Raw genomic sequence first — 26397 nt, 5'->3', positions numbered from 1 at the left:
GAAAACCCAGCGCCGACCCTTGCACACGCAACCCTCTGCTGGGCCCGGGCATCAGGGCGCCCAGACGGCGGTGGCACGCTGCCCTCTAGCGCATCGCGGCCACGCTACCCGGTGCGCAAAGCTCTCCACAGAGCCCTCAGGCACCTTTTCCCTGACGCCAAGCACGGCGCGTCCGAGAACCGCAGATGCCTGCTCCATCTTGGGCCCTGCAGACCCAGGGGGCTCAGCGGCCCGCCTTCAGTCTTAAGCTTAACCCCCCCCCCAACTTGTCTGCGGCGAAGCTCGGGGTGAGCACAGCGGGCGCCCCGTCCTATGAGCTACAGAAAACGAACTCCTCGCTGCCATCTAGCGGTCATCGAAGTTTTGCAGCTTTATATGGTCAATGGATTTGTCGGGTTATTGCCGTGTTTTTCAAACGTAGCGACTTTAAGGCAGGTGGACTTCGACTCTCAGAATTCCCCAGCCAGCATCATCTGTTCATTCATAGGTATCTTTTTGGAAAACGAACCTTTGTTTTAAAGCAGTGTTTTTTCAAAGTTGGCAACTTGAAGAGGGGCGGATGTCAACTCCCAGAATTCCAACCCTATTTGGATTAAAAACTCCTTTATGGCACTACAGCAAGATCTGTGTAAGTCTAAAGCAGTGTTTCTCAACCTCAGCAACTCGAAGAGGGGTGGACTTCAACTCCCAGAATTCCCCAGCCAGCCATGCTGGCTGGGGAATTCTGGGAGTTGAAGTCCACCCCTCTTCAAGTTGCCAACTTTGAAAAACACTGGTTTATGGCATTTATTCCCACTGCAATTGGAAGATTGTTAAAGATCTGGTAGTCCAAATCCTGGTCCAGGCTGTTGGAGGCTGCTCTGCCCACTCCCTGTGTGGTACCTGGAGCCGGTACTACCTTTCCTCCCAGGGAATGACTTCCGTGTGCATTTCTCTCTGACTCTCCATAGCTCTTGCCCTGGTGACTAATACTGGTTTGGGAGAGGCCCATCTCAAAGGTTCACCTTGCTCTATTGAAGCCCCTGCCTTCCCCCTCTCAATTGCATCTCTGGCTGCCATGGGAGAAAACACAGGTCACCCCTTTCTCCCAACGGCAGGAGTTTCTGTCCCCGAGTTGGTCTGCTGTGCATCATGCTGGAGAAGGTGGTGTGGTGTGAACTGCACTATTTCCAATTGCAAGGAGTTTGTGTGTGTGTGTTTCTAAGACAACATTAAGGAGAACGGTTCCAGATCAGGCTAGTTCACGGTGAGCTATTTTAAAACCAATACTTACTATATAATTAAAATCATTTTTCAATTTTTACCGAGCCTCATTTGTCTCTGCAGGCGGTAGCCACTTTCTCTGAGCAACTTTCTTGGAGTAACGTTGAGCTTAGAAGCCAAGCAGAGCTGCCACTGTTTAGTAGTTGGATAGCAGACCACAGGAAATCTCAACGCTGGGAAGTTGAAAAACAGGAAGGAAGGCACTAGCAGGCCACTTCCATATTGCTATCTAGAAGACCACACAGACATGTCTATGAAGTCACCAGGAGACCTGCTTGACTCAAAAGAGGCTTTACTCTATCCACCTCCAGCCACATTATCCCCAGATCTACTTTATGGTTGATGGCTTAGCCAAAGTTGATTCTTGGGTCTTGAAGGCCAGGATGCCACAACCCAAATGATCACCCAGCAAACAGGAGCTTTCTTCTTTTTTAAAAACATTTTAAAATCAGAAGGAGACCACAGAGTGTGTTTGTAGCTGGAAAGGATAGTTTTATGAACATGACTTTAAAAGGGATTCTCCTTTTGTTTCTCCAAGTGCCTTTTAAGAAAATACACTCGACACTGGATGGCAGAAGCAAACTGGATTTTATTCTCGTAACCACCATGGTGCTGCCATTCAAGTGAGCTTAAAGTGAGCAACTATTCACAATTGGAGGAGTGCAGTTTGATCTCCTGTGTGCATGTTTGCTCTATCAGGAACATTAAAAGCTGTGAAAAGCATGGAATGGCATGGAGGAACAGAGGGAAGAAAAAGATGATTTGTGTACTTCACAACTGAAATTATACATTCGTACAGCCCTTGAAAGAGCAACCAAGGCCATGTCTAAATATGACTCCTGAGTCCAGAACTTTTCCACACCCTGAGTTATAATGCTCTCTACCTATCCTTGATTCGACCAAAAACTACCAGCATGGCGTCTCTCCATGAATGGTGGGCCTCAAGTCTGACATCTCCATCCATCTGTAAGCCATATTCTCAGCATAAGAGGTTAGCATGGAATCCAGCAGGTCACCACAGTGCTGAGGAACAGAAATAGGAAGATGAAGGGTGACGGGGTACAGTTTCTACTGGCCAGCTGAAGTCCTGTAGAGAGAGGCATGGAAGCATCAGGTTCCCAGTGACCCTGCCTGTAGATATTTTCAGATGGTCCTCACCAGGAAATAACAATATTTGGAATCCATATCATGCAGAGTTGGGTAACTTTTTTATTTGAAGGCTGCAAGTAATGGTTGGATGGGGAATAGGTAGCTGTGATTTATTCCCACCATTCATACAGAAACATGAGCAAATCACAGTCATCCCACTCACTCCCAGTGATGTTGATCAGGGTCACAGGGAGGAATGAAGCAATGAACTTCTCTCCCTGTGGCCTTGCTTGTAAGTGTCTGGTCTGTTGCTGCAGGAAGCTAGTTTCAATTGGGGTTCCTGGGAGATGGGGGGAAATGATAGGCTGGATGGGGGTTTCTTAAGGGTCACATGAGAAGAAAAAAGCATAGAGAAGCAGTGATTGGGGAAATTTCGAAGTCAAGGAGCACTCAGGGACCTTGGCATTAGGTCTGAGCACAAAGCAACCTACCTTGATCGAGAAAATTGCTACTGTATTTCAAGAAAGGGCCAGCCGAGATGATGGCTGATGGAGGTCTCCTTCCCACAATCACAGAGCCTGGTGAATGGCAGTTCTGAAACAGGGAAAACACAATCTCACTATCTTGTTCAAGAGAATGGTTTTTGTGTGAACCCAGCAAAACACAAAGTGACTCCATGGCAGACCTCAAAGTTTTGGAAAAGCAGGACTTTAACAGCACCATCAAGGAAGAAATTGTTGAACTCAAATACATCAATATATGGCAACTTCAGAAGGTCTCAACAAACACAATCAGTTTTTAACACATCACAATTGTTCATTGATAAGGTACTTGTAATCAGTTTTATATGTAATCTGCACAACGAACCTATCTTCCCCTCCCTTAGCCTCATCATCTGTGCATCTGATGAAATAGATGCACAGATTCCTTCTGATTTTTTGCCATTATAGACTAGCAAGGCTGTCCTCCTACAATGTAAAGAGAAGACCTTATCAACAGTTCCTCCTTCTTCTCTCACCACTGTGCATTTGGCCATCCGGAAGCTGCAGAGGCGGATGCGACAGTGTAGATACACCTCTTCCAAATTTGCAATGAACATGAAAACATTGAAGGAGAAGCGCCCCAAAAGGGACACTCCATCCTCCTCAACTTCTACTGTGTCATCTTGAGGGTTGGGACACCTAGAGAGGGAAAGATAACATCAGACAGAGGAGTGAAAGTTGTTAGAAGGTATGATGAGATCAAGGATCACTTCACATTTACCTGTTGATCACTTATCATCTATAGAATATTCATATTTATCTCATGTCAATCTCATGCCATTTAATAAAGTCTGGTTTTGTGTTTTCAACCCAAGACTCACCAAATTCGGATGAATACATTGTCAAGAGCCTATCCCATGTGTGAAAATTCCTTATTTGCCATAAGCCATCATGTAACTTGATTGAATCTAGCTTGTTTTATAAGAATGTAACCATAATGGTTGGCAAATCATAGCTGGTGATATAATATGCATGAATTAAACCAAAAGCAGCTTATTCAATGAATTAAATTATACATTACACAACTCATTCATTTCCCATGACTTCCTCTCCCCCTCCCTAAGATATCATGAATGCAAAGACCCAAATTCTATTGGAACCACAATGTGGAATAGGCAAGATTTAGCCCTTGGCCCATGTTGCATTTCCACTTGGAATGTCATCCTCCACCATAACATTTCTTTGAAGTGGAAGAAAACTTCAGTTAGTCCTGATTGGGACTTTGTTTCCCTTGCAAATTGACTGTTAACTGTTGTAAGATGCCCAGAGTCACACACTGTATATGAGATGGGCAGTTATATAAACCGAAGAAATAAATATATCACAACCGACAATAGAAATCCCGTTATTGGGACTGTAGGGGCCCCAAGAGAACGCCAGTTTGGTGTATTGGTTAAGGCATCAGGCTAGAAAGTGGGTGACTGAATTCTAATCCTTCCTTGGGCACAAAGCCATCTGGGTGACCTCAGGCCAGTCCCTTTCTCTCTGCCCTAGAAAGAAGAAGGCAAGAGCAAACCACTTCTGAAAAACTTTGTCACAAAAACTGCAGAGATTAGTCCAGGCAATCACCAGGAGTCAAAAACTGACTCAAAGGCACACACACACACAAAAAGGCCCCCAAATTAATGTATCCCCTTCCTCCATATGATTCCAATCTCCCATTTAAAAAAAAAAAATCTAGCCATGCAAGGCCTATAATACATGAAGATTTCTACTTTTAGTTTAGTCTTAAATACTGCAACTTAGTCTGGTAGTTAGCTTTTGATGCCAGTGATTAAGAACTGTCTTTACTATTGTCTTGAAGGCAATGAGTACTGTATCCCCTCAATTCTCAGTATTTCCTCTTCCCCTGAATCTCAGACTTTTGGGCAACTCTGAATGGTCACTCCCACTAAGTTGAAGGACAGGAAACACCTGCTCATTCAGACATTACTGAATGATCTCAGATCCCTCACTACTGGAGATGCTAATGGGGGCAACAAGGCCTGTCCACCCCAAAATAATTAAACTCTGTTTCCTTTCAATTCTCATGAACAGCTTACTGGTTGGTGATGAGATCCCACCGAATGCTGGAGGAAGGATCTCTGTCTGGCGTGGCCCAGCACGAGGACAAAGTGATCACAAAGCGGGTGGGGTCAGCTCCCAAAACCTGGATGCCCACGTAGGCTCTGTGATTGACTGTGAGCAAGATAGGGCTCTGGGCAAAAGGTTTGCTGTACTGGGGATCTTGGTACAAGGTCATGATGGTCTGGTAGTTTCCTTGGCCAGAGGTGATGGTTGCGTTAATGATGCTGTCAAAGGAATAAAACAGAAGAGAATCATGATCATGCTTTTTGCCAAAGTTTTGGAGGAAGCGTTAAGGAAACTTCACAAGTTCTCAGAAACAGTTGTGTTGTAGGAATGGGGGTGATGGGAGAGAAAGAAGAAGAAAATGGTTAAGAAACAGCAGAACGGAGGATGTGGTGAGACCGGCAGAGGCCTTTGGTTAGATCATGTAGAGTTGGTTTAACAGTCACGTAACAATTCTGCAGAAATCTTACCACATACAAATCAGGTTGTTGTACAGGAATCAGGAGATCCTGGATCCAATTTCTGAGTTTTCTCTTATGGATGCTGAAGACCTAAATCTCTGGGCAAGGTCTCAAAGTACTAACGTTGCATAAACTAAGCAACTCTGTTCAGGGACAAATGCTGCCCTCAAGAAAGAAAGCATGGCCCGAATTTGTTACAGGCCAGGAGCATGCTGAAAATGTGTGATCCTTGATCTCAGGATACACCTGAACAATTTATGGCCCTTGCAAAGCAAACACTTCATACAACAGCCTTAGCCAGGTCAGTTACAAACCTAGTAGCTGCACTTGTAGAACATACTAAAGTTTCACTGTGGTTAGACTTTCTGTAGATCAGTGTACTTGTGAACTCAGACTGTTTGATCAGATTATCATTCAGTGTATTGAGTAAACCCCCCAAATGGGTTGATCCAGTAACCAAGGAACCAGGTTGTGTGAACTCAACTCAGCCAACGTGTTTTTACTTCATCACATTGCATCACATCATATTGCATTACAGTACATGAGTTTTTAATCCTATGTATCACCTGGAGATGCAATGCCTCAATGGGAGTATGCAAATATTGTAAATAATAAACACTCAATGAGTGGTCTATTTTTCCACAGATTCCAAAAGAAAGGAATGGCTGATTTGGGATTTTTGAGGAAGAACTGCCACCCAGTGGTAGAGTAGGAAATTCTAACCACAATATGGAATGATATGTAAACTTCAGGAGAAGTTGTATTTACACAACACGGACATGTTGGCCTTCCCCTACCGGTTTCACTGCTGTCACTTTTTTTCAAAGGAACTTAACATTTAGAGAGGATGCTGAAATGATTTCTTCCCATCCAGCACTATATTTTTTTAACAGTTGGAGAATGGGGAAATGCAGTTAGTTTGGTTCTTTTTCTAGATAGGGAAGTTAAACCAACGGACTTCAGTTTGGCCCAGAAAAGCGATGCTTAGCTGAAAGAATGACATGTTGGGGAATCAATATGAAGAAGGTTGGGATGAGCAAGAACAAGGGCCAGGGTGAGCAATAGTTGATAGGAAGCCCCAGAGTAGCGAGAGGTAGAGCAGGACTGGGTACCTTTTTTTGCAGCTAAGGGGACATCATCATCATCATCATCATCATCATCGTTGTCATTGTCATTGTCATTATTATATACAAAGCAACATGAAATCACAGCTGCCAGTTCTTTAGGTGGTGTTGGCCTTCATTCACATCAAGTTCTTCCCAAGAATCTAGGCTGTTGTAATGTATTGACATAGTATAGGTGTATGTAGATCCAAGCAGTGTGGCCTTTTGTAATTGACAGATGGACACTTTGCCAATGCACAGATTTTCTAAGTGGCATCCAAATGTGCCGATAACCACTGGGACCACCACTGCCGGTTTATGTCATCATCTTTCAACTTCGATTCTCAGATCTTGATACTTTGTGATCTTCTCCAATTCTCTGTCTTCTATTCTGCTATCCCCTGGTATTGCCCCATCGATTATCCACACTTTCTTCTTTTCAACCCCAGTTAAATCTGGTCTGTGACGTGCCAAAACTTTATCAGCTTTTATTCGGAAATCCCACTATATTTTAACCTGCTCATTTTCTACTACTTGTTCAACTATATTTCCCACCAATTTTTCATTATTGGCAGATGATAATTTTTATAGATGTTCCAGTGAATCATTTTGGCAACAGCGTTATGTCATTGTTTATAGCCAGTTTGTACTATCTTCTTGCACGAGCTGAGTATATGACTTATTGTTTCTTCTGCTTCTTTGTACAATCTGCACTTGGAATCATTTGATGATTTTTCAATTCTGGCCTTGATTGCATTAGTTTGAATAGCTTGCTCTTGAGCAGCCAAAATCAAGCCTTCGGTTTCTTGTTTTAATGTTCCAGTTGTAAGCCATTGCCAGGTTTTATCTTTAACCACTTTCCCCTCAATCTTTTGTAGAGATTGATCGTGTAATGCTTTTCCTTGCTAGCATTCTGTTCGTGTTCTGATTACATTATTTGAATATTCACCCTTTGTTTCCTGTACATTTGGTAAGTTCCAATTTTTCACTTGCATCAATGCTTGTTCTTGACTGTCTTTTACGTAATCAGCCAATGCATGTTTTTCTTCTTCGACAGTTTGTTTGACTTGAAGTAAACCTCTGCCTTCCATTTCTGCAAGGGTGGTATAATCTAGCAATATCACTACGGGGATGCAATGCATAGTGAATAGTCACGAGTTTTCTTGATTTTTGGTCCAAACTGTCCAGTTCAGCTTGTGTCCAGTAAATAATTCCAGCAGTGTATCGTATCACAGGTCTGGCCCAAGTATTGATGGCTTTGATGGCGTTTCCACTGTTCAATTTTGTCTTTAGCAGTTTTCTCACTCTTTGGATGTATTCTTTACTAATCACATTTTTAACTTGTCCATGCTATCATGTCCATGTTATCCAACTGTAAAATGCCCAGATACTTGTAGGCTTTATCCTGATGGTTTGGCCATTTGGCATTTCAATTCCATTACTGTTTGGGATTTTACCTGATTTATTGCTCCTGTAGCACATTTTTCTAGGCCAAATTCCATTGCTATCTCTGTGCTGAACATCCTTATAGGATTTGTCAATGACCGGATTTCGATTTCTGATTTTCCATAAAGCTTCAGATCATCCATATAAAGCAAACGTGAGATTTTATTAGCATTTTTTGCTGTTTGATAGCGAAGATGATGATGATGACGATGACGACAACGATGATTTTACCAGCTTATAAAAGATGTAAGATGTTTTATTGGTTTCTTTCTTTCTTTTAAGGAAAGTAGCCTGTTAAGGCTAGCAGAGGCTTAACACCAAATTTATTTAAATTTGTGTGACTTTTTGGTTTTTGAGAGGTTTTTGCACTACAAAAAAAAAAAATCAAGCTACAAATTGTCTGCATTTTGCTATCGAACTTCAGTGGAGTGCTTTGAAGCAGGGGGTGTGTCTGGAAGCCACCGAATAGAAACTAGATAGCACCTTGTGGTCCACTGACCACTTAGCCAGCCTTGTTCTAGAGTGTGAGGTGTGGTAGGATGGGAAAAGGCACAAAAAGATGTGGCAGGAAACAGCAAATAAGAGGGGGGGGGGGGGTTACACATGAAAAACACCAGGAACGTTGAACAAAAGACACCAAACTAAACAGTGTGATATGGTGTGGGACTCTAATCAGGGAAAGAACACAAGTAGTTTTGAACTATAATTGTTGCCATGAGAAATTTGTCCAGCTGAACTCACTCATGGATGGGATGGACGACAGATGCCATGGAGAGGTTGATGTTCAGTGGGAAAGCACAGGAGAAGCGCAGGAAAAGAAACCGGTCTCGGCTGATCATCCCACCGTAGGTGTTCTCCAGATGACCCTGCACTATGTTGGAGTAGATAGCGTGGGTTTTATTTACCTAGAAAGGGTGGGGGGAAGGAATTGGGAGGAAGAAACCACATTGAAGAGGAGGACAACTTCTTATTGTTGTTGTAAAAATATTATCTAGGACAGTGTTGTCCAAACTTGGCCTCTTTAAGATGAGTGGACTTCACCTCCCAGAATTCCCCAGCCAGCATGGGGAATTCTGGGAGTTGAAGTCCACTCATCTTAAAGTGGCCAAGTTTGGACAACACTGATCTAGGAATGTGTTAATGAAGGAATATGTTCAGAAAACAGAATTAGAAGAGAAGATATAACTTTCCCCCCATTATTTCCTCTCACCGTTCAAGAATAGACTCAAGACTGGGAAAAGAAACCTCATTTTTTTCATAATTTTCCCAATTCTCCCCACCCTTTATGTTTTAAATGCCCCATTGCCCTGGATTCTGGAAATAATATTGGTATCTTCCATGGTGAAGCTCAACATTGACCTTCCTGTATAATGGATTGCTGATTCTAACCATGAGGCTAGAACCTTACAAAGGGAATATTTGGGGAATGTTCACAGCTCAGAGGTTGTACACATGTTCTGCAACAGGCAGTGCCTGATTCAAACCCTGGACAGTGATGGGAATGACTTAAAAAGTTGACTCAGAACATGCCAGGCTATTCTACCTATGTAGTTCAGATGTCTACCAGATATGTGGAACTCTCCCTGGATCAAATCTGAATCACCAGTTCTACTCCAAAGCTTCAAAATGGATTTCTATTCAGAACATTGAAATATATCTGTTCAAGGTCAAAAAATCAAATAGATTCAGTCTGAATTGTTGTTTCATTCAGAAAAAAGCTAATTTTGCCCATGTTTAATAGCTGTCCCATATATTCTGTTTGACAGATATATTTGTTTGTTCTGATTTCAGTTGAATCACTACTGACTTTCTGAACTGAATCAGGGGAGTCTGCAGGGAAGGGAGTCCAAAAGTCAAGATGGCAGCCACATAAAAAAGGGCAGGGTTCTGATTGTATGGTTGTGGCCACCACCTTGACTTTTTTGATTTCCCCCTCCCTGCAGACACCCCTGAACTTAATCCTTACATAACCAACTGCTTTATCTTATCCATCGGTCATTAGTCTTGCAGAAGGCTTGTCCGGAAGTCATCTTAACTGCCCTTCACCTGATCCTTTCACAGCAGGGTCTCCCAACTAAAGAAATGATTATATTGCTACAACCCCATTATCTCAGTGACTTCTTGCTTCTCCCTACCTCTACTTGTGTCCCACAGGTTTTCTGCACCGTGTCGAAGTAGAAGATGAGCCTGTCTCCTACTAATGAGCTGGTACAAGTCAGATCAGCCAGGTGGAGTCTCTCCGCAGGGAATCCATCGGTAAAAAGGAGACAACGGGAGAGAGAGACCATACTTTTGCTGCTAGTACAGGTGAGGTGGTAATCTGCAGGAAGCAAGACCACAGGTAAATGATATCTGGCCTCTTTGAAAATTCAGTCAAAGAAATCTAACACTCTGTTGACAATTCTGCATTTTTAAACCCTCTTTTTTTCCATGTGGTGGAAAAGAAATGGCCTTTTATTTTATTTTTATTTTCAAAAGAAAATGCCCAATGGTGGGAGGCAGAGCTCTTGCCATTCCTTTAATTTTGAGATAACTAAAGGGTAGGCGCAATATTTCAACAATCTCTTTAGCGGTCTGCAGTCCTCCTGGCTTCTCTTTTTTCTAAGCATTCCTAAGTGAAGTCATCAAGGGAATTCTTCAGGAAGCAAGAAGAAGCAGGGAGACTGCTGAGGGATGGAGATACGTATTACAGAAACACAATTGCTATGCAACACTTGGCCACAATGCAACAATTAAAAAATGCTCAACACCACACCCTGAAAGAAATTCTGAGGCCCACTGAGAATGAGGTAGAAAAACAGAAGAAGGAAGGGGAAGAGACTTTTCAGGAAACTGGGGAGCAGAGGTTTGGCCCTGAATTATTAAAACAGAGCTGTTGAAAGGCTCAGCTGGAGCTACTGAACCCAGACAGAGCGAGATAAGAGTACAGAGGCTGGAAATGAAAGACTTTGGCAGTTGGCATTTTTCCTCACTTGATGCCAATTTCAAGGGAAAAAACCTCAAGAGTTGTTTGTTCCAGGGATACCAAAAAAGGAAGTCTTCAGGAAGGGGTTAAAAAAATCACCATGGCCCCATAATGGAGGAATGGATCATGAAGATGGCAGAGCATGCAGAAATAGCAAAATTGACTTGTTTGATTAAGGAGGGAACAACAATTAATTTTATAAAAGACAGGAGATCCTTTATGGACTTTGGACTGAAAATGGATAAAAATGGTGAACTTCAGATTTACTGATTCAAAAAGCTTGTTTATGGGAAGAAGGGAACCATGATATGTAATTCGGGAGGGTGGAAATGGTCATTCCTATGTTTGTAACTGCTGCAAAGAAGATCACTTCTTTAGATACCTTTCTTTTCCCCTTTCTTTCTCTTTTGTTATCTTTCACTTTTTCTTTTATTCTTTTGTACTTCTTTCTTTTTTCTACTTTTCCTTTTATGTTTCTGTAGTTTTTTAATCTCACGTAAAATTTTAATAAAAATTATAGTTTCAGAAAACGACACCATGGCAGCTACAACCACGGGATCAAAGCCCTGTTGAAAGCTTTGTGAAGAAGGGGCGGGACTTCGATCCCATGGCCACGGTTGCCATCTTTATTTTTTTGACACCTCCCCCTGCAGACTCGTCTGATGCAGCAACATCACGACGTGAAACAGATCTGTATTGTAAGGCAAATTAGTACAAGGAGAAAAAATTAAAACAGCTCATGCTTTTGCTTACCATAGTCAGCCTTTTTGGTGGGGCTATAATCTTTGTAGCAGAAGCAACCCCAATTTCCTCTCTTTTCCCCACACCATTCATTGTCTCCACATGCTAAGTCAAGGCAGGGGTCAGTGGCAGCTGCAGAAAGAACAAGAAGTTCACTAACAACAGGTTTGGTCCTCGTGATTTTTAAGTGATTTTCCCTTTCTTTGATCAAGCAACAATGGGCAAGACATGATTCAGAGCGTCTCAAGGTTATTTGTTGTAGATCTCCAGAATTTTCATTATGAGTCAGAATTGTCTGCCCAAAGCAGCAGCCAAGAAACACAGCTTCTCAAATTGACCTGGAATGGACACTGAATCATTTCCTGTCCTAAAGTGATCTTGTTTCTTCTTGCTTCTGACCACTGAAATTCTGATCTTATGATGATGAGAAGCAAGGAAGCTTTAAGACCAGGAAATCCTAAGCGTCTCTCCTCTTCAGCGATCTGAACATTGCAATTATCTTTAATTTGTCCAAGAAACCATAATCCTTGGTTTTCCTCTCTACTAATTAGAAAAAGAGGCATTAGTCCTCTGTACATATTTCAAGCAAATTCAAGTTTGATTTCTTCTGACTAGGGTTGGATGGATCTCTCAGAGTCCATTTTTTTCAATCCCTTTTTTTCCTGAATCTGTCCATTTCACTTTTGGATAGATGTGATTTGGATTTCAAAGAATTTGGTTACCAAGGTTCATGAAGTAGAGAGATTACCAAAGACTTTTTTGGATCATAATCCTGAGAGTTTGGTTTATAAAAGAGAATCTAATTCTTTTAGATGGAGACTAAATGAAATGTTACCACTGAAAGAAGCAATAATGGAGGATTGTAAAAAGAAATTACAGTAAAAGAAGTCTTTGACAATCATTTAGATAAAGGTACTGATTTAAGAATGGTTTGGGATGCAAGCAAAGCTTTTATCAGAGATGATTTCATACACCATAACAGTGAACTCAGAAAGAAGAGGCAAGACTTTTTCTTTCTTTCTTGCACTTTTAGCTTTCTCTCTGATTTCTTTTTCTTTTTTCTTCCTTACTCTGTATTAGTTGGCATTCGTTCTTACTCTGTTTTTAAAACTTTTCATAACATTATATATATAAGAAAAGAGATCCTCCAAAATTTGATGGATGACTGAGAGATTGACACTCACGGCATTGAACGGAAGTTCTCCAGCCTGGGGTCTGAATCCCCTGAAGGAGGCACATTTCCTCATAAGCTGCAAGGCTGATGCACAGCATGTTATTATTTCTCCCGTAGTGGCACAAATCATACAGACAGGCCAAATAAAATGGGGAAGGATCCACGTGCCAGTGGCACTCAGCAAAGGGTCCCATCTGGCTGACCAAAATCCCGCAGAACTCTTCATATTCCTGCAGATTTTCACAGGGCTCCAGGGTTGAACTGTCATCCAAACACCTTAATAAAACAACAACAACGAAGTGAGAGGTCTTGGTTTTATTAAAGGCACCACAGCTCATAGGAGAGGAACTTTCATATCTTAGTCAATACAGGAAGTATTCATCAAACATGTTGCTGATTCTTAAGAAATCTTAACAGTTCTGCAGGTTAGAAATATAGATTTAGGAAGGTGATAAATCTTACTTAGGAATTAGCTGGATCAAACTCAGCAAGACTTACAGTGGTACCTCAGTTCACGAACTTAATTCGTTCCACGATCCTGGTCGCAAACCGAATTGGTCGCGAACCGAATCAAATTTTCCCATAAGGTTCAATGTAAATAAGGTTAATCCGTTCTGAACCATATGTGTTTTTTTTTTTAACCACAAAAATATGAAACAAAGTACAGGCGATCTCACTTAGAGGAAGCCACAACCACATGTCAGAGCAGGGAAGATGGCCGGGGGTCGTGTTCGTCACCCGATGCGGAGTTCGCGAACGGAAGCAAAATTTTGCGAACGCTGCTGTTCGTGAACCGAATTGTTCGTGAACAGAAGCGTTCGTGAACCGAGGTATTACTGTATTTCCAAAGAAACTCTACATCAGATAGCTTGGGGACTGCCTCAAAGTAACACCAAGCTCAAATTAGAGGTTATGATGTACAAAAAAGCAGCACATATGTCAATGGGTTTAGCTAAAGTCTTTACAAAGGCCCCCAATTAATTCATGGTTGATCAAGAATATAGTTGACACCAGAAATAAAACAAAATACATCATACAATATGTACAGACAATGAGCCTGACCATATTAAGCCTCTCAAAAAGCTTCATAAAGTTTATGCTACTAGGCCTTTGCTAACTCCCTGAACTGAAAGCATGTTTTTTCCAAGCATGAATCTCACCAAGTTCTGTTGAGCAAGATTTATTAAGGTGAGCATAGTAGTAATGCAAGAATTCTTGCAAGTGAATTATTTCCAATTTTGAAGCAATATAGCCCATTAGAGCGGGGCTTTGAATCTTTTGCTCACAGCTTTGCAATACACCAAAGAGAAGGCAAGTCTCTTTTCTGACAAGGGGGGAGTCTGCAGCTATGGGTTATTTATACAAAGCTTGCTGGAATCCTTATTAATCTGAGAACCAACTTTTATATTTTGGACCATCTTTTCCCTAACATCAATAGATACCCAAATACATTTAGCAGAGTGCTGTCCAACAAATAGATTTGGATCCTGTAACTTTAAAAAATGGTTCACAAAATTTCATATGCCTTCCTTGGTGGTGTATTAATAGCAGCAGCCTAAAATGTATTCCTAGCTCTATAAAACCACAAAAAAGTCAACCCCACAATCTAGTAATACATCTGTAATACCAACAAGCACCGATGTGCAATATTTCCATCTATATTGGAATGCAACGTGACTTTCATTTCATTGGATTCACAACACAGCAGCGAGGCTTAACATGTGATCTCTGAATCTTTTCTTACCCTACTGGGCTGGTCTCTGTTTTCCAAGCATTGCCGAAATGCAAATCATTCCGGGCTCTGCTTCCATCAGGTAGCACTTTATCATCCTCTGGAATACCATTAAAATTCCCACACATTCCACATAGCTTCCCCTGGTATTCTGGTCCCACTTTGATGAACAGAGTGTGTTGGCCATTATAATGGATTTCTACATCTGCTGCTAACTTTATTATCACCATATTTTTGATCTTGGCAATGGAGCCCATGAGCTCCAGGGCATGCGGCAGTTCCACCATTTCCTGATTGACCTGAAACAGGAGAGTAGGATTAGGGAAGCAAGCCGGAAAAGTCATATCAAACCAAGGATGTGGTCAGCAGAGATTTTTCTCCCTTTCCTATAATGTTAGAACTTGGAGGTCATCCACGAAAGATGAATGGTGGAAATTTTAGGAGATAAAAGTATTCATTCACACACGCAGCGATGGCTGGATTTTGCTATTATGAAGTAGTGATGGTTATCAACTCTGGTTTTAAAGGGGATTAGATGAGTTCATGAAGGAAAAGGCCATTAGTGGTCTCAGATCATTCCCAAATTCAAAGGCAATCTATCTCTAAACACCACTTACTGGGGAACATAAGCAGAACAGCAGTATTGGACTCATGACTACTTACAGACTTCTAACAGACATCTGGTAGACACCTGAAAAGAGCATCCTGGACTAGATGGGCCTTCAGCCTATTCTAGCAAGTATAAGCAGAACCAGAAGAAGATATGGTGGACTAGGACTAGGACTCTAACTTTAATTTGAGTAAATTCTGACTACTGGAGAAGTTACTCACTTACTATCTGAGGAGATCTTCCTCCATGAAAAGGTAAGTGTTATTAACTTGCAGAATACCATGTCTTCAGTGTTCAAAAATATCCCTGGAATGGGTATTTGACAGAACAAAAAGGCTCAGAATCAACTGTGATGTAGCAAGAATAATGTATGGAAATATTCCACATACCTCCACAATCTGACCGCTCCTTAGGACAATATGAAAGGTTAGTCTGCTGCTCTTCAACCAGATTTCCACTCGAGTTACAAAAGACACCCAAGGGTTTCCCCGATGTCGATTCTCTGCCACAACCCGGTAGAAGAAGGGAGAGGAGGCGTTGCAAGTCTTTGAGATCTCGTAGGCGCAGGTGCCTTGGAAATGTGCCACAGACCCATCAAAAGTGAAGTAATGAGGGTCCCCAGTCACTGTGCAGGTTCCCCATGGGGAATGACAGCCTAGTTTTCCATCCTTCACAGTACACTTCTGTCCAGGATTACAACTGGCAGCAATGCAGCGGAAGTCAAAGGGGCCATAACAAGTGCATTGCTGATGGCAGCCAGACAGCCAGACCCGATCCCCAATCTGCAATGCACCCCCCCCAAAAAATGTTAACAATGAAGTTCATAGGGTTACGAAGCTCAAGCAACACTCCGGAGCACATGTATAGTTCCTGTCAAACCACATCTCCTTGTATCATGGAATATGAGCAGACCTGAGCTAATTTATCCATTTTATTAGCCCTCCAAAAATGTCCTCTAGAGATCATTTTGCCCTTAACTATGAACAGTGGTTGCTGTTTGCCCTTCTTCAGTTAAAATGTTAAGGATGGCTTTGATCTTATTAACTGCACGTTCATTGGGTTTCTGCCCTTGCATATTACATTTGGCAAGGATGAAATCTCCTTTTCTTTGATGCCTTTAGAAGAACATTTCTGCTCTCACCAAGATGCATCTGGTTAAGCTATTTCTGCCCAAATCATTTGACCAAATAAAATGATCAGTCTTTTGTCCTTGAAACAGAAGTCTGAAGTTTCCCAGAAGGATTGGAAGTGAGTGTAATGCTGTAATTATTCATGATATTTTAAGCACTATTTTTAACTCTGTTTATTATGATGACTTTGATCTGTATTGCTCTGTTATTCTTCCGTATTTGCTTGCACACACTTGCTCATAATTTATAGTTTGAATAAAAGCCTTGGCTAATTTATAACCTTTACCGTCTGCTCCACAATTCAAAACCCACTTTCATGCTAAAAGCAGATATTATCAAACTTAAAACAGGATCACAAAAAGGTCCTACATTCGCCTCTCAGAGATACCACTTAGTTTTCTTCTCTCCTCCATCAGCAAGAGGAAGAGAGAGGGGATCAAGGAAGAAGATGAGGGCACAATCTCCTAACAGTCTGGACAAGACTGCTTTCAGCACCATGGATTTTCTTAGGCCTCCTTTGATGTTGGTGGTTCTAAGTCCTAAGAGAATATTAATGGGGCTGGACAGCTGTCATAGTATCTCCAAAGTTCTTTCAAGGCCATTGCTGGAAGTTTAAATGGAGGCTAGTAGCATTTTAGGTCAAAACTAAGGGAAGTTCAGAAGAGTTTTGGATGGCCCTTTGTGCCATGGCAGTCACCTGATGATATTATATGGTGTTACCAGGCCTGGATCTAGGATTTTACCTTATAATTCAGCCCATTGTACACGCAGCCACACTGCTCTTCTGGAATGCAGCTGTCCCCACTACGCAAGTACCCTTGGTCACAGAAGCATCCTTCAGAGCACTTGGGAAGGCAATGAGGCATGACCCAAACATGTGAACAGACATCCTGGCAGGGAGCCCCACAGAGCTCATAGTGGCTGTTGGCCTGGCAATCAAGGCCTGTTCAAGAAAGGAGAAACCCGATACCATTAAAAGGGGGAAATTCCCCAAGTGTTCAGAATGAGTAAGCAAGATTTGGCAAAAAGTAATGGAGTCCCTTAAGCTCACAGTATGTGGGCAAAATGTGTCTGCTAATCATGGACTGCAGCCTTATCTTATCCTTCTTCCAAAGCACCTTGAACTGTAGGCTTGATTCTGCTGACAGGTGGAGCATTGTACACAACGTCCCCTAAGTGCCTAGGATATTAATGTACATTCCCTGAGAAAGCGTCTCTTAAAATGGACATTTCTCTGATGTAAAAATCTTGCCACGCCTCATGTTTACCCAGGATTCAGAAATGGATATTGTTTTGCAGATCTCTTTCTTACAAAGAAGTGGGAAATTTTGACCAAAAAAACCCAGATGCTTCCTTTCAGGGTCATCTTCCAATCTGACAGCCTCTTCCTGTAACATTTCCTTGCTAAAAATCACCCAAAGACTGTCTGGCTGATTTGAACCTCAATCACCTCCACCTAAGCCCAAACATATTTGTATATTAAGCATATTTACAGGTAGTCCCCAGTTTAAGAATGAGTTCTGTTCCCAAGGTCTGTCCTTAAGTTGAATTTATATGTAAGCCGGAACAGTATTATTATATAATACTGTATAAGTAGTATTGTAATTAACCTGAACCATTGTGTATTTAACTCGAATCATTGTGTAATTAACTCGAATTTTGCTACAATAGGCTCTGTTCTTAACTATGGGTCATCTGTAAACCAGGCATTCTTAACCCAGGGACTAGTACTATAATGGCCTTTATAGGCAGTGAACTCTAAGCCTAGATTAATAAACACAATTGTAGGGTTGTATAACATGTCATGTCGAAAGAAAGAAATCATATTATGGCATAATCTGATGGCCTGATTTACCCAAACTACTAAGAGGTCCTACAGCATGCTGAACACCAGACTCCCTAACTCCATTTTAGTCTAGTCTAGTATGTTGTATAAACTCAGTGTAGTACTTTTCCAAAACTCAGGATTTTGTTGTGTCACTGGACAACAGTACATGGACACATATAACTACATGGAATTGCAGCTTACGATAGGTAGAAAACCTGATGTCCTAGCTACATGGCAAAATGCAGTGATTCCCACTTGCCATCCGAGTATTTAACAATGTAGGTAACTCAACAGCCCTTTTATCAACCACATATTTGAAGCATTTAAAACTTCAGGATGCTTTGCCTAAGAACTGCTGACCTAAAATGGAGATCACAGAATTAGTCATATTGAAGTTCAAAGTAGAAATGAATATTGTCTACCTACCACAGAAATCCTCTCTCCTCCAAGGTGAGATGGTGACATTGACTCTCTGACAAGCTGCAACGTATGTCTGAATGGAATGACATAGGATGCTACTGTCTCCAGCAGAGGCATAAAGATCAGAAATGCAATCTGTCAAGAAAGACAGTGGATCAACCTGGAGATGGCAAGAAGCAAATGGCCCATCTGGATTCTGGATGATCCAGCACAGAGATTTAAACTGAGTGAGATGTTCTCCTTTTTCAAACCCTGAGATAAAGGTAACCGATTCACCAGGATCCGCAGGATTAGTTTCTGATCTCCAATTCAGGGCAAAGTCCAGTATGTCCTCTGTGGTAGAGCCATTTCTCATCATAAAGTCATCATCCATGAGTTCATTGAAGTTCCCACATAGACCACAAGTCTGGCCCCGATATTCCGGGGAAAGCATAACAAACAGATTGTGACCTGGGTCATAACTCACTATTAAACCAAACTCTGTTTTTAAAATAGTATAAAATCCATGCTGATAAATGGTGGTTCCTAAAGCCCGAATTTGAACTGGAAGGTTTACTGTCACTCCATCAATCTGTGTAAAAGACAAGAACAGGAACCATTGATTGCTGCCAACAGAAACCGCAAATGACACCCAAAAAATTTACATAAAATGAATTGGGGCTTTGGAATCTAAACCATGGTGTCTTTACTCCAAAGGAGCCAAGGAAGAAAGAATTGTTGAAGAGGAACAACAAATGTGATGAAACCTGGTGTTTAACTACATTGGAACTGCAATTGCTAGAATCCCCAAGCATTAGTCTCACATCATCTGAAGAGCATTGGATTAAGAAAACTGAGTTTATCCTCTCCATCCAAAACTTCCACTGGTTCAGTTTAGCAAAGAGAACAAAATTGACTTAGAAACTGATGATAGATGTTGATCTTACTTTCTTACCTTGACTGTTCCTTGATGCTCTCTGTGCAGGTATATCTGGGTATTGTTCACTGATACAAAAACCTTTGACACTACAGATAAAGAGCTGTTGGGCAGCTTCTCATTCTTCACCTCAACCCTGAAAGAAGGTAAAGACTTGGACATTGGGCACAGTTCCACCAAGATGTATGTGGAGGTGCCTTGGAAGTTATACTGTTGCCCATCAAAGGTAGTATAATGGAGAAATCCAGAAATTCGACAGATGCCATCTGACAGTGCATGGCAGCCAAATACTCCCTTCTGAGTGCCGCAGAATTGTTCAGGGCCACAGAAGGACCCATCAGCTTCAGTGACAGAGATGGAGCCATCACAGTGATACATTTTTTGACAATCTTCTCCTTCCAGGAAGAATGTTTCCCCGTTCAAGTAATATTGTCCCTTGTAGCTGCAGCCACACTGCTCCCGTGGCACACAATCACTACCACTCAGCACGAACCTTGCTTCACACTGGCATCCTTCTACACACGTGCTTTGGAAGCAACTTGGAGGACCAGCTGGTTGGCTGCAAGAGGCAGGGCAGGGAGAGCCACAAAGTTCATAGTAACTATTTGGTGGGCAGGTCAACTCTGAAAGACATGTGCGCACCAATTAATCCAATACCAAAGAAATTGGCCAGAAAATTCTCCATGCAAAGGAAAATAAGATATATTTCAAACTTATGTAGAGAGCCTGTGGTCTTCCCAAAGCTGAATTCCAACTCCTATCACTGTTAGTTTACATGGCCTATGATGAAAGGTGATGGAAATTGTCATTCAACAACATCTGAAAGACCATACTAAAAAAGAAAGCAAAAAAAGAAAAATATGCAGATTAAAAATGTAAATGTGGAGCAACTGATTGCCTGGGTATGCAATGAGTGCCTAATAATGCAACAAGAACTGCTGAAATTATATTCAATGGAGACTCACTTACCACACTCCGTAATTTCCCTCCAAGGCTGAACGTTGATGCCATGAGCCTGGCATTGCCAAGCATAGCTTTGGAGGGCTTTGCACAGGCTCTTATGAGCACCCTGAGTCGTGCAAAGGTCTGTTACACAGTTCTCAGTGTGGTTCTGAAGACCTATAAGGTTGCCACATTCTTTAAATGGTCCATCCCCACTGCTGATCATCCCACAGTAGTTCTGAGATCTGAAGAGGGCTAGTTGAGTTTCACTGCATGTGGCTGGAACTCCAACTGCTGCACAGTAGAAAAGGGAATCAGCTTTTTTCCAGCTGTTGCCAAAAATATCTGCATCCTGAACCACAGAGCCATTGGGAGTCCTGAAGTCCTGGTGATGGTTCTTACTGAAATCTCCACCAAGACCACAGAGGGAGCCAGAATAAGTCTCAGGAACAGAAACTGACACATAGTAAGACCAGTCGTAGGAGATGGAGAGGCCAAACTCAGTTTGAATGATGACAGACAATCTGCTGTAATAGGCATAGAGTTTCCCAGAGGCCAGGATAACAGGCAGATTCATCAAGAGGCCATTGACCTAAGACAAAAAGGTGAAGCTAGAAATCCTTAAGAACTAATGGATTGGCACTCCCCAGTTTTTAATCCAAGGATGATTAATTTAAGGTAAAAGGCAAAGATTCCCTTGAGTCAAGCTCTACTCAGAAGGACTACACAAAAATATCTATGTGATTTTCATAGGAACAGTGTGGACATGGCTTAGCATTGCCTCATTCTGAGATTTATACCAAAGAGAGTCAAGGCAGGGCAATCTTGAGTTTCTTTCTCACCGTTCCTTGTTTTCCAGGGCTAAACTCATATTTTACTAACAGTTACAGTGTTATTTTCTTCAAGGTATCTCTATGCTCCTCTACAACAGCCTGCTTAGTCTGCCACCTGCTCTCACCTACTGAGACTTTCTTGAATTGTAGGTCTCTGCATGCTTTGGAGAGTGCAGGGGACAGAAACAAGGCACTTGTTTGCAATTCCTTAAAGCAGCATCTTTTCCTGGGATTGCACCACTGCCCTCCCCAGCCCCCATGCAATCCCAGGAAAAAAGTTTGCATAAGAAGTTGCAGACAAATGGTCCAGAGCATGTTTATGCCTTTCAATCTGGCACCCAACCATCTTTTACTCCATTTAATCCTTGGCTGCAGTTTTTACCTTTCTTTTTTTTTTTTTTTTATCATTTTTCTCCTGTCTTTCTTCCAGGGAGCTTTGGAAAAAGCACATCATGTCTTTCTATGTTTTTGTTTCAGCCACTTACAAGCAGGTAAGGTGGTGATAAAGCGATTAACCTATGGCTTAGCAGGAAGTTGACCCTTGTTTCTCAGGTTTATGTTCAGCTCCAGTTCTACAATAGTGAGAAATGTGAAGGATAAGTATCTTCTGATCCATAAATTGGATGGATTGGGGGGAGGGGATCTGACTCCACATATTTTGGGGGATGTTTAATGCATTTGCAATTTTTACTTTTATCTTTTTGGTTTCATTATTGTGTTTTGTCATAAATGTGATAAATAAATAAATAAATAGCCAGGAGGATTTGGATCAAACTGCTTCATGTCAGAATTCACAACGATCAAATCCCTCACATATTGCCACTGAGAGGGCCCATTCTTCAGGGTTTGCAAAATGCCCCTCTTACCTGCACTTTGCCTTCCTGCCCTCCTTTTACAGTGATGCGCTCCCCATAGACATCCAGATCAAGCTGCTTAGTCCAAGATGCTGCAGTGGAGTATCTGTGCACATTTACCATGTGGATGGTGAACGCAGGTAGCTTGCCAGGGGGACCACAATATTTGCTGAGGATGTACGTGCATGCTCCTTGATAGCTAAAGGCGGCCCCATTGAATGTGATAACATGAAGGTAGCCAAATACCCGCATAGTGCGGTAAGACACAGGATAGCAATCCCAGACACCATCCACAGTTTTGCATATCTCCTGAGGCGCACAGGTATGCTCCTGGCACTCCAGAGGGTGGCCAGGTTGCTTGCAGGAACACTTTCTGCTGCAGGTGTCTGACAGGACCACCTCTTCTCCCAGCGCATAGTCCTGACCATTCTGCCTACAGCCGCACTGGCCCAGGGGAATACATGCTCCTGAGTTCAGGACATGCCCCTCTTGGCAGGTGCATCCTGCTATGCACGGCTCGGGGCATTTGGTGAGAGCTGTGTAATTGGCACAAGTGACTGGACAGGCTGAGCCACAGAAATCATAGTAAGCATTGGGCGGGCAGGTAATATCTACGATAAAAAGAAAACAAAGGATTAAAATAAGTCACAGACCTCATCCAAGTTGGGGAAGGCAGGAAGGTTAAAATAGGACAGTGTAAATCTTTGATGTGGAAAACCAAACCAGGAGTTGCGGATGTGAAACTCTGTCCGTCCATCTCTGCTCATTCTGGATATTTGTAAATAAATATATCCATAACTGGGACTATTCATCAATTTATTTATTGTTTTGACCACTAGTCATAAGAAATAAGATAAAACCTGCACAAAAGTGGCCAAACATTAATATATACAAAAATCAGTAAAAAACATTAAAATGTTTTTTTTAAATAACAGCAGGTAAAATATTAGAAAACATTAGGAACTTTTGATAAAATATTCTCTTTGTTTAGCAGCAGCTGTGCAGAGCTTGCTCATTTCATAACTGAGACTATGTTTAATAGAAAGCCAGCTGAACATTGATATAAACAATACAATTCATAGTTAATTCCTTGTAACCTCCAAAGGAAACACAAGACAACCCAGCAGTGCACCTCTGAAAGTTTTCATGCTTTAGAACTGGAAAAAAACACACACACATTTGCACACTAGGACATTTTGAGAGATCAAGAGGAAGCATGTTCCTTGCTCACCACAACCCAACTCTTGTCTCCAGTTGGGCACCTTCACTTTAAGAGACTGGCACATCTCCTCATAGGTTTCTATGGCTGCACACAGCACATCATGACCTGGTCCATACTGGCAAAGATCAAAAATGCAGGAGTCGTAATATGGAGCAGGATCCTCATGCCAGTGACATTCTGAGAAAGGCCCAGATCGATCTTTTAGGATCCCACACTTTTGCTCCAACTCTAGGCGCTTAATGCATGGTTGAAGGGTACCTGTGTCATTAATGCATCTGAAAGGGCAAGAGAGAGGGTGAGTTCATGCAGGGCATTAAAACCTGTATCCAAATTAACAGAACAGAACGGCTCATTCCTAAGGTTATATTGAACGTTAATTGTATAACGTCAGTAATTATCTGTTCATTCATAAATAATCTCTTTTTTGAAAATGCACCTTTGCTTTAAATCAGTGGTTTTTCAAACTTGGCAAGTTGAAGTCCTCACATCTTCAGCTTGCGAAGTTTGAAAAACACCATTTTCAATAAAAATAAAAGGTAAAAAAACCCCCCAAAAACCAGAATAGCTTTATTCACACCATATGAGATGCCCAAAAACATAAACTGGATTAATTTGTCATCTGAGTATGTCACAGCCAAGCTGGAGAAAAAAGCTCGACGGCCAAGGAGGATGACTCTGGGCGTCTTCCCAAGGCTGAATTGAAATGCTCTTCATCCAACCTTCAGTCAGAGGAAAACGGCATTCACATGGTATTTGCTTTCCTCATGGCTGATCTCTCCTGCCTTCTTGTAATGGTATGTGGGAATGACCTTGGGAGACGGGGGGAAGAGATGCAGATAAGAGGGGGATAGCTCACAGCTGCATAACGGGCAGAGAAAGAAACTCAGAAAGGATCCTCCCTAACTTATCAGGTTGTAAAGGAGAGGGCGGGAGATTTGTACTTTCAGACTTGCAAGATTCTGTTAACGTAGCCTTACAATAAAGTAGAATTAGCTCATCTGGTCATGTTTCCTGTCTGGTCTACCTGGGAAGGTTTTCACTCCCTTCCCAGTCACATAGTTTTTAAACATGTCAATAAGTAATAGGGTAGGTTGGAAAAAAACTTTATTTCCCCAAAAAGATAACTTTTCAAACAAATGTTCTGGGTCAAAAACTACATAGATTCTTGGAAAACTGAATGCAAACCCAAGCAGAATGGCTGCCTGAAGTAGGACAGGAGAATGTCAGACTGCATCTGGGCCAAACCTGGGAATGATGGTCCTTTGAAGAACAAAGCTGTATGGAGGCAGAGGAATGTTTATCAAATCTTGTTTCTACTCTCCTAGAAATACTTTATGAACAGTGCCCTCCCATTCATAAACATAAAGGATACTCCAGGAGGTATTTGAAGAATGGGGACAGAGACTAGATGCTACAATGTCAGCAAAGATGTCTGCTTCTATGAATAGACTGTGTCCAAAAGATGTTAAAGAAGAAATGGCAGATGTGAAAGAGAATACCTTGGAAGATTAGGATAAAGAGCTGAAACAAACCTCACCTGATGCAGAAAAATTAGAATATAAAGAAAATGTTGCAATATGGAAAATAAAAAAAATGTGGATTATAAGGCAGAGATGACAGTGAAAGTGGAAATACAAATGATAAGCCAAGATAATGACCTAGATAATGACTCCTTACTGGATTTACAAAAGAGGTTTGCTAAAGCCTCGAAGAAGCCTTTGAGATGGGAAAAAGAAAAACTGAAGAGAGATCAGATCCTACAACAACATCTGAATGAATTAAAAATCAGGATTGCTAGAAGCAAAAGGAAGGAGTACAGTTGGTTTGTTTGACCAAGGTTAATAAGACATATTTCTATAAAATTCCGGGAACCCCTTATGGACCTTTTGCTGACACCATGACTGAAATGTTAATGATTTATGGATTTGCATATAGATAAGGGATGGGTTATGAGAAGAAGAGATACTTGCACGTAACCTTACAGGGGGTGAAGAATTACTACGTTTGTTCGTACTTGTGATGAAGATTGGAAGTAACTTCTTTAAATATTTCTTTTCTTTCTTTTCTTATTTTTTCCTCTTTCTTCTTTCCTTTTTTTCCCCTTGCACTTTCTACTGTCTCTTTCTTTATTTTTCTTTTCCTTTCTGAGTTAAGTTTCTATTGTCTCTTATTAATGTTTTTTTTAATATTTAAAAAATAAACATGGGATAAACAAAGAGAATATAACTCAACTTACTTGGGGGGGCTGATGTCGGACATCCAAGCATTGCCAAATTCAGCATCATTCTCGGCTTTTTTCCCATCAGGCAAGACTTTGTCATCACCATGATAGCCATTGAAATTCCCACACATCCCACTCAGCTTCCCCCAATATTCGGGACCCACACGGACAAACAAAGCATGGCGGCTGTTGTACTGGATCTCCAAATTGGGATGGGCTTTTACAGTCACCATGTGTCTTCTTTTTGTGATGTTGGCCATGTGCTCTAGTTTTGCTGGCAAAATAATCCGTCTCCCATCAACCTAAAAAGGTGATGGAAATCCATATAAGGCATAAGTAATCACTTGCATGGGGAGGAGAAAAAATGGCTGGTGGCTTCCACACAACATGAAGCCCACATGGTTTCACGTGATGGGTAAGATTCTGAGGGATTGCAGCCATTGGTTTTGATTGTCTCTGTTGTTATGTCCTAATCCCCCAGTTAAGGATGTCTTTGGGAAAAACAGGGGGGCAAAGGTTCCTATTCTATAATGCAGTAGCTATGATCATTTGCAGACCCATTCATATGAATCTGAAGACACTGAGTGAGAACAGACTCAGGGAAGTGTCTGAAGTAATGGGACACATTTACAGTGGGAGTTCTTTTAGTGGCCTGAGAAAGAAACCCCTAGAATTTGCTTTGAGCTTCCCAAAGAAAAGATGACAAGAATAAATGAATCAGGAGTAATAATTTAAGGCCAGACTAGATGAAAAATTGGATATATGGAACTGAATCTCCTATTTTCCATAGCTCAGTAATATGAGAACATGCTTTGAAAAGCTCAGATTCAATCCC

At 41.6% G+C, this 26397-nt stretch overlaps 2 protein-coding genes and 1 pseudogene across 2 annotated transcripts; all 3 read right to left on the bottom strand.

Annotated features, from left to right (window-relative positions):
* Window positions 1–1846: 1846 nt before the first annotated feature.
* LOC112541120 (alpha-tectorin-like) lies at window positions 1847–21019 on the bottom strand. The gene is made up of 14 exons (XM_025169190.2): window positions 20460–21019; window positions 19509–20113; window positions 18581–19145; window positions 17070–17269; window positions 15586–15978; window positions 14599–14885; window positions 12865–13130; window positions 11693–11812; window positions 10110–10294; window positions 8716–8879; window positions 4937–5185; window positions 3371–3533; window positions 2844–2946; window positions 1847–2350 (listed from the first exon to the last, which is right to left on the bottom strand). Exons 1-14 carry the CDS (start codon window positions 21007–21009, stop codon window positions 2256–2258), a joined length of 3945 nt encoding a protein of 1314 aa, XP_025024958.2. The 5' UTR covers window positions 21010–21019; the 3' UTR covers window positions 1847–2255.
* LOC148216124 (uncharacterized) lies at window positions 6357–8051 on the bottom strand (annotated as a pseudogene).
* A 371-nt stretch (window positions 21020–21390) lies between the features above and the next one.
* On the bottom strand, window positions 21391–25851 carry LOC148216123 (zonadhesin-like). The gene is made up of 4 exons (XM_088140220.1): window positions 25578–25851; window positions 23351–23616; window positions 22132–22730; window positions 21391–21426 (listed from the first exon to the last, which is right to left on the bottom strand). The coding sequence occupies exons 1-4, from the start codon at window positions 25820–25822 to the stop codon at window positions 21391–21393; spliced, it is 1146 nt and encodes a 381-aa protein (XP_087996346.1). The 5' UTR covers window positions 25823–25851.
* Between the last annotated feature and the right edge of the window lie 546 nt (window positions 25852–26397).

Source organism: Python bivittatus, unplaced genomic scaffold, assembly GCF_059951505.1.
Source record: "Python bivittatus isolate LINGU-HERP-01145 unplaced genomic scaffold, Pbiv_v1 ctg000310_np1212, whole genome shotgun sequence".
NCBI classification, from domain to species: domain Eukaryota; kingdom Metazoa; phylum Chordata; class Lepidosauria; order Squamata; family Pythonidae; genus Python; species Python bivittatus.
This window is presented reverse-complemented; position numbering and strand designations above follow the sequence as displayed.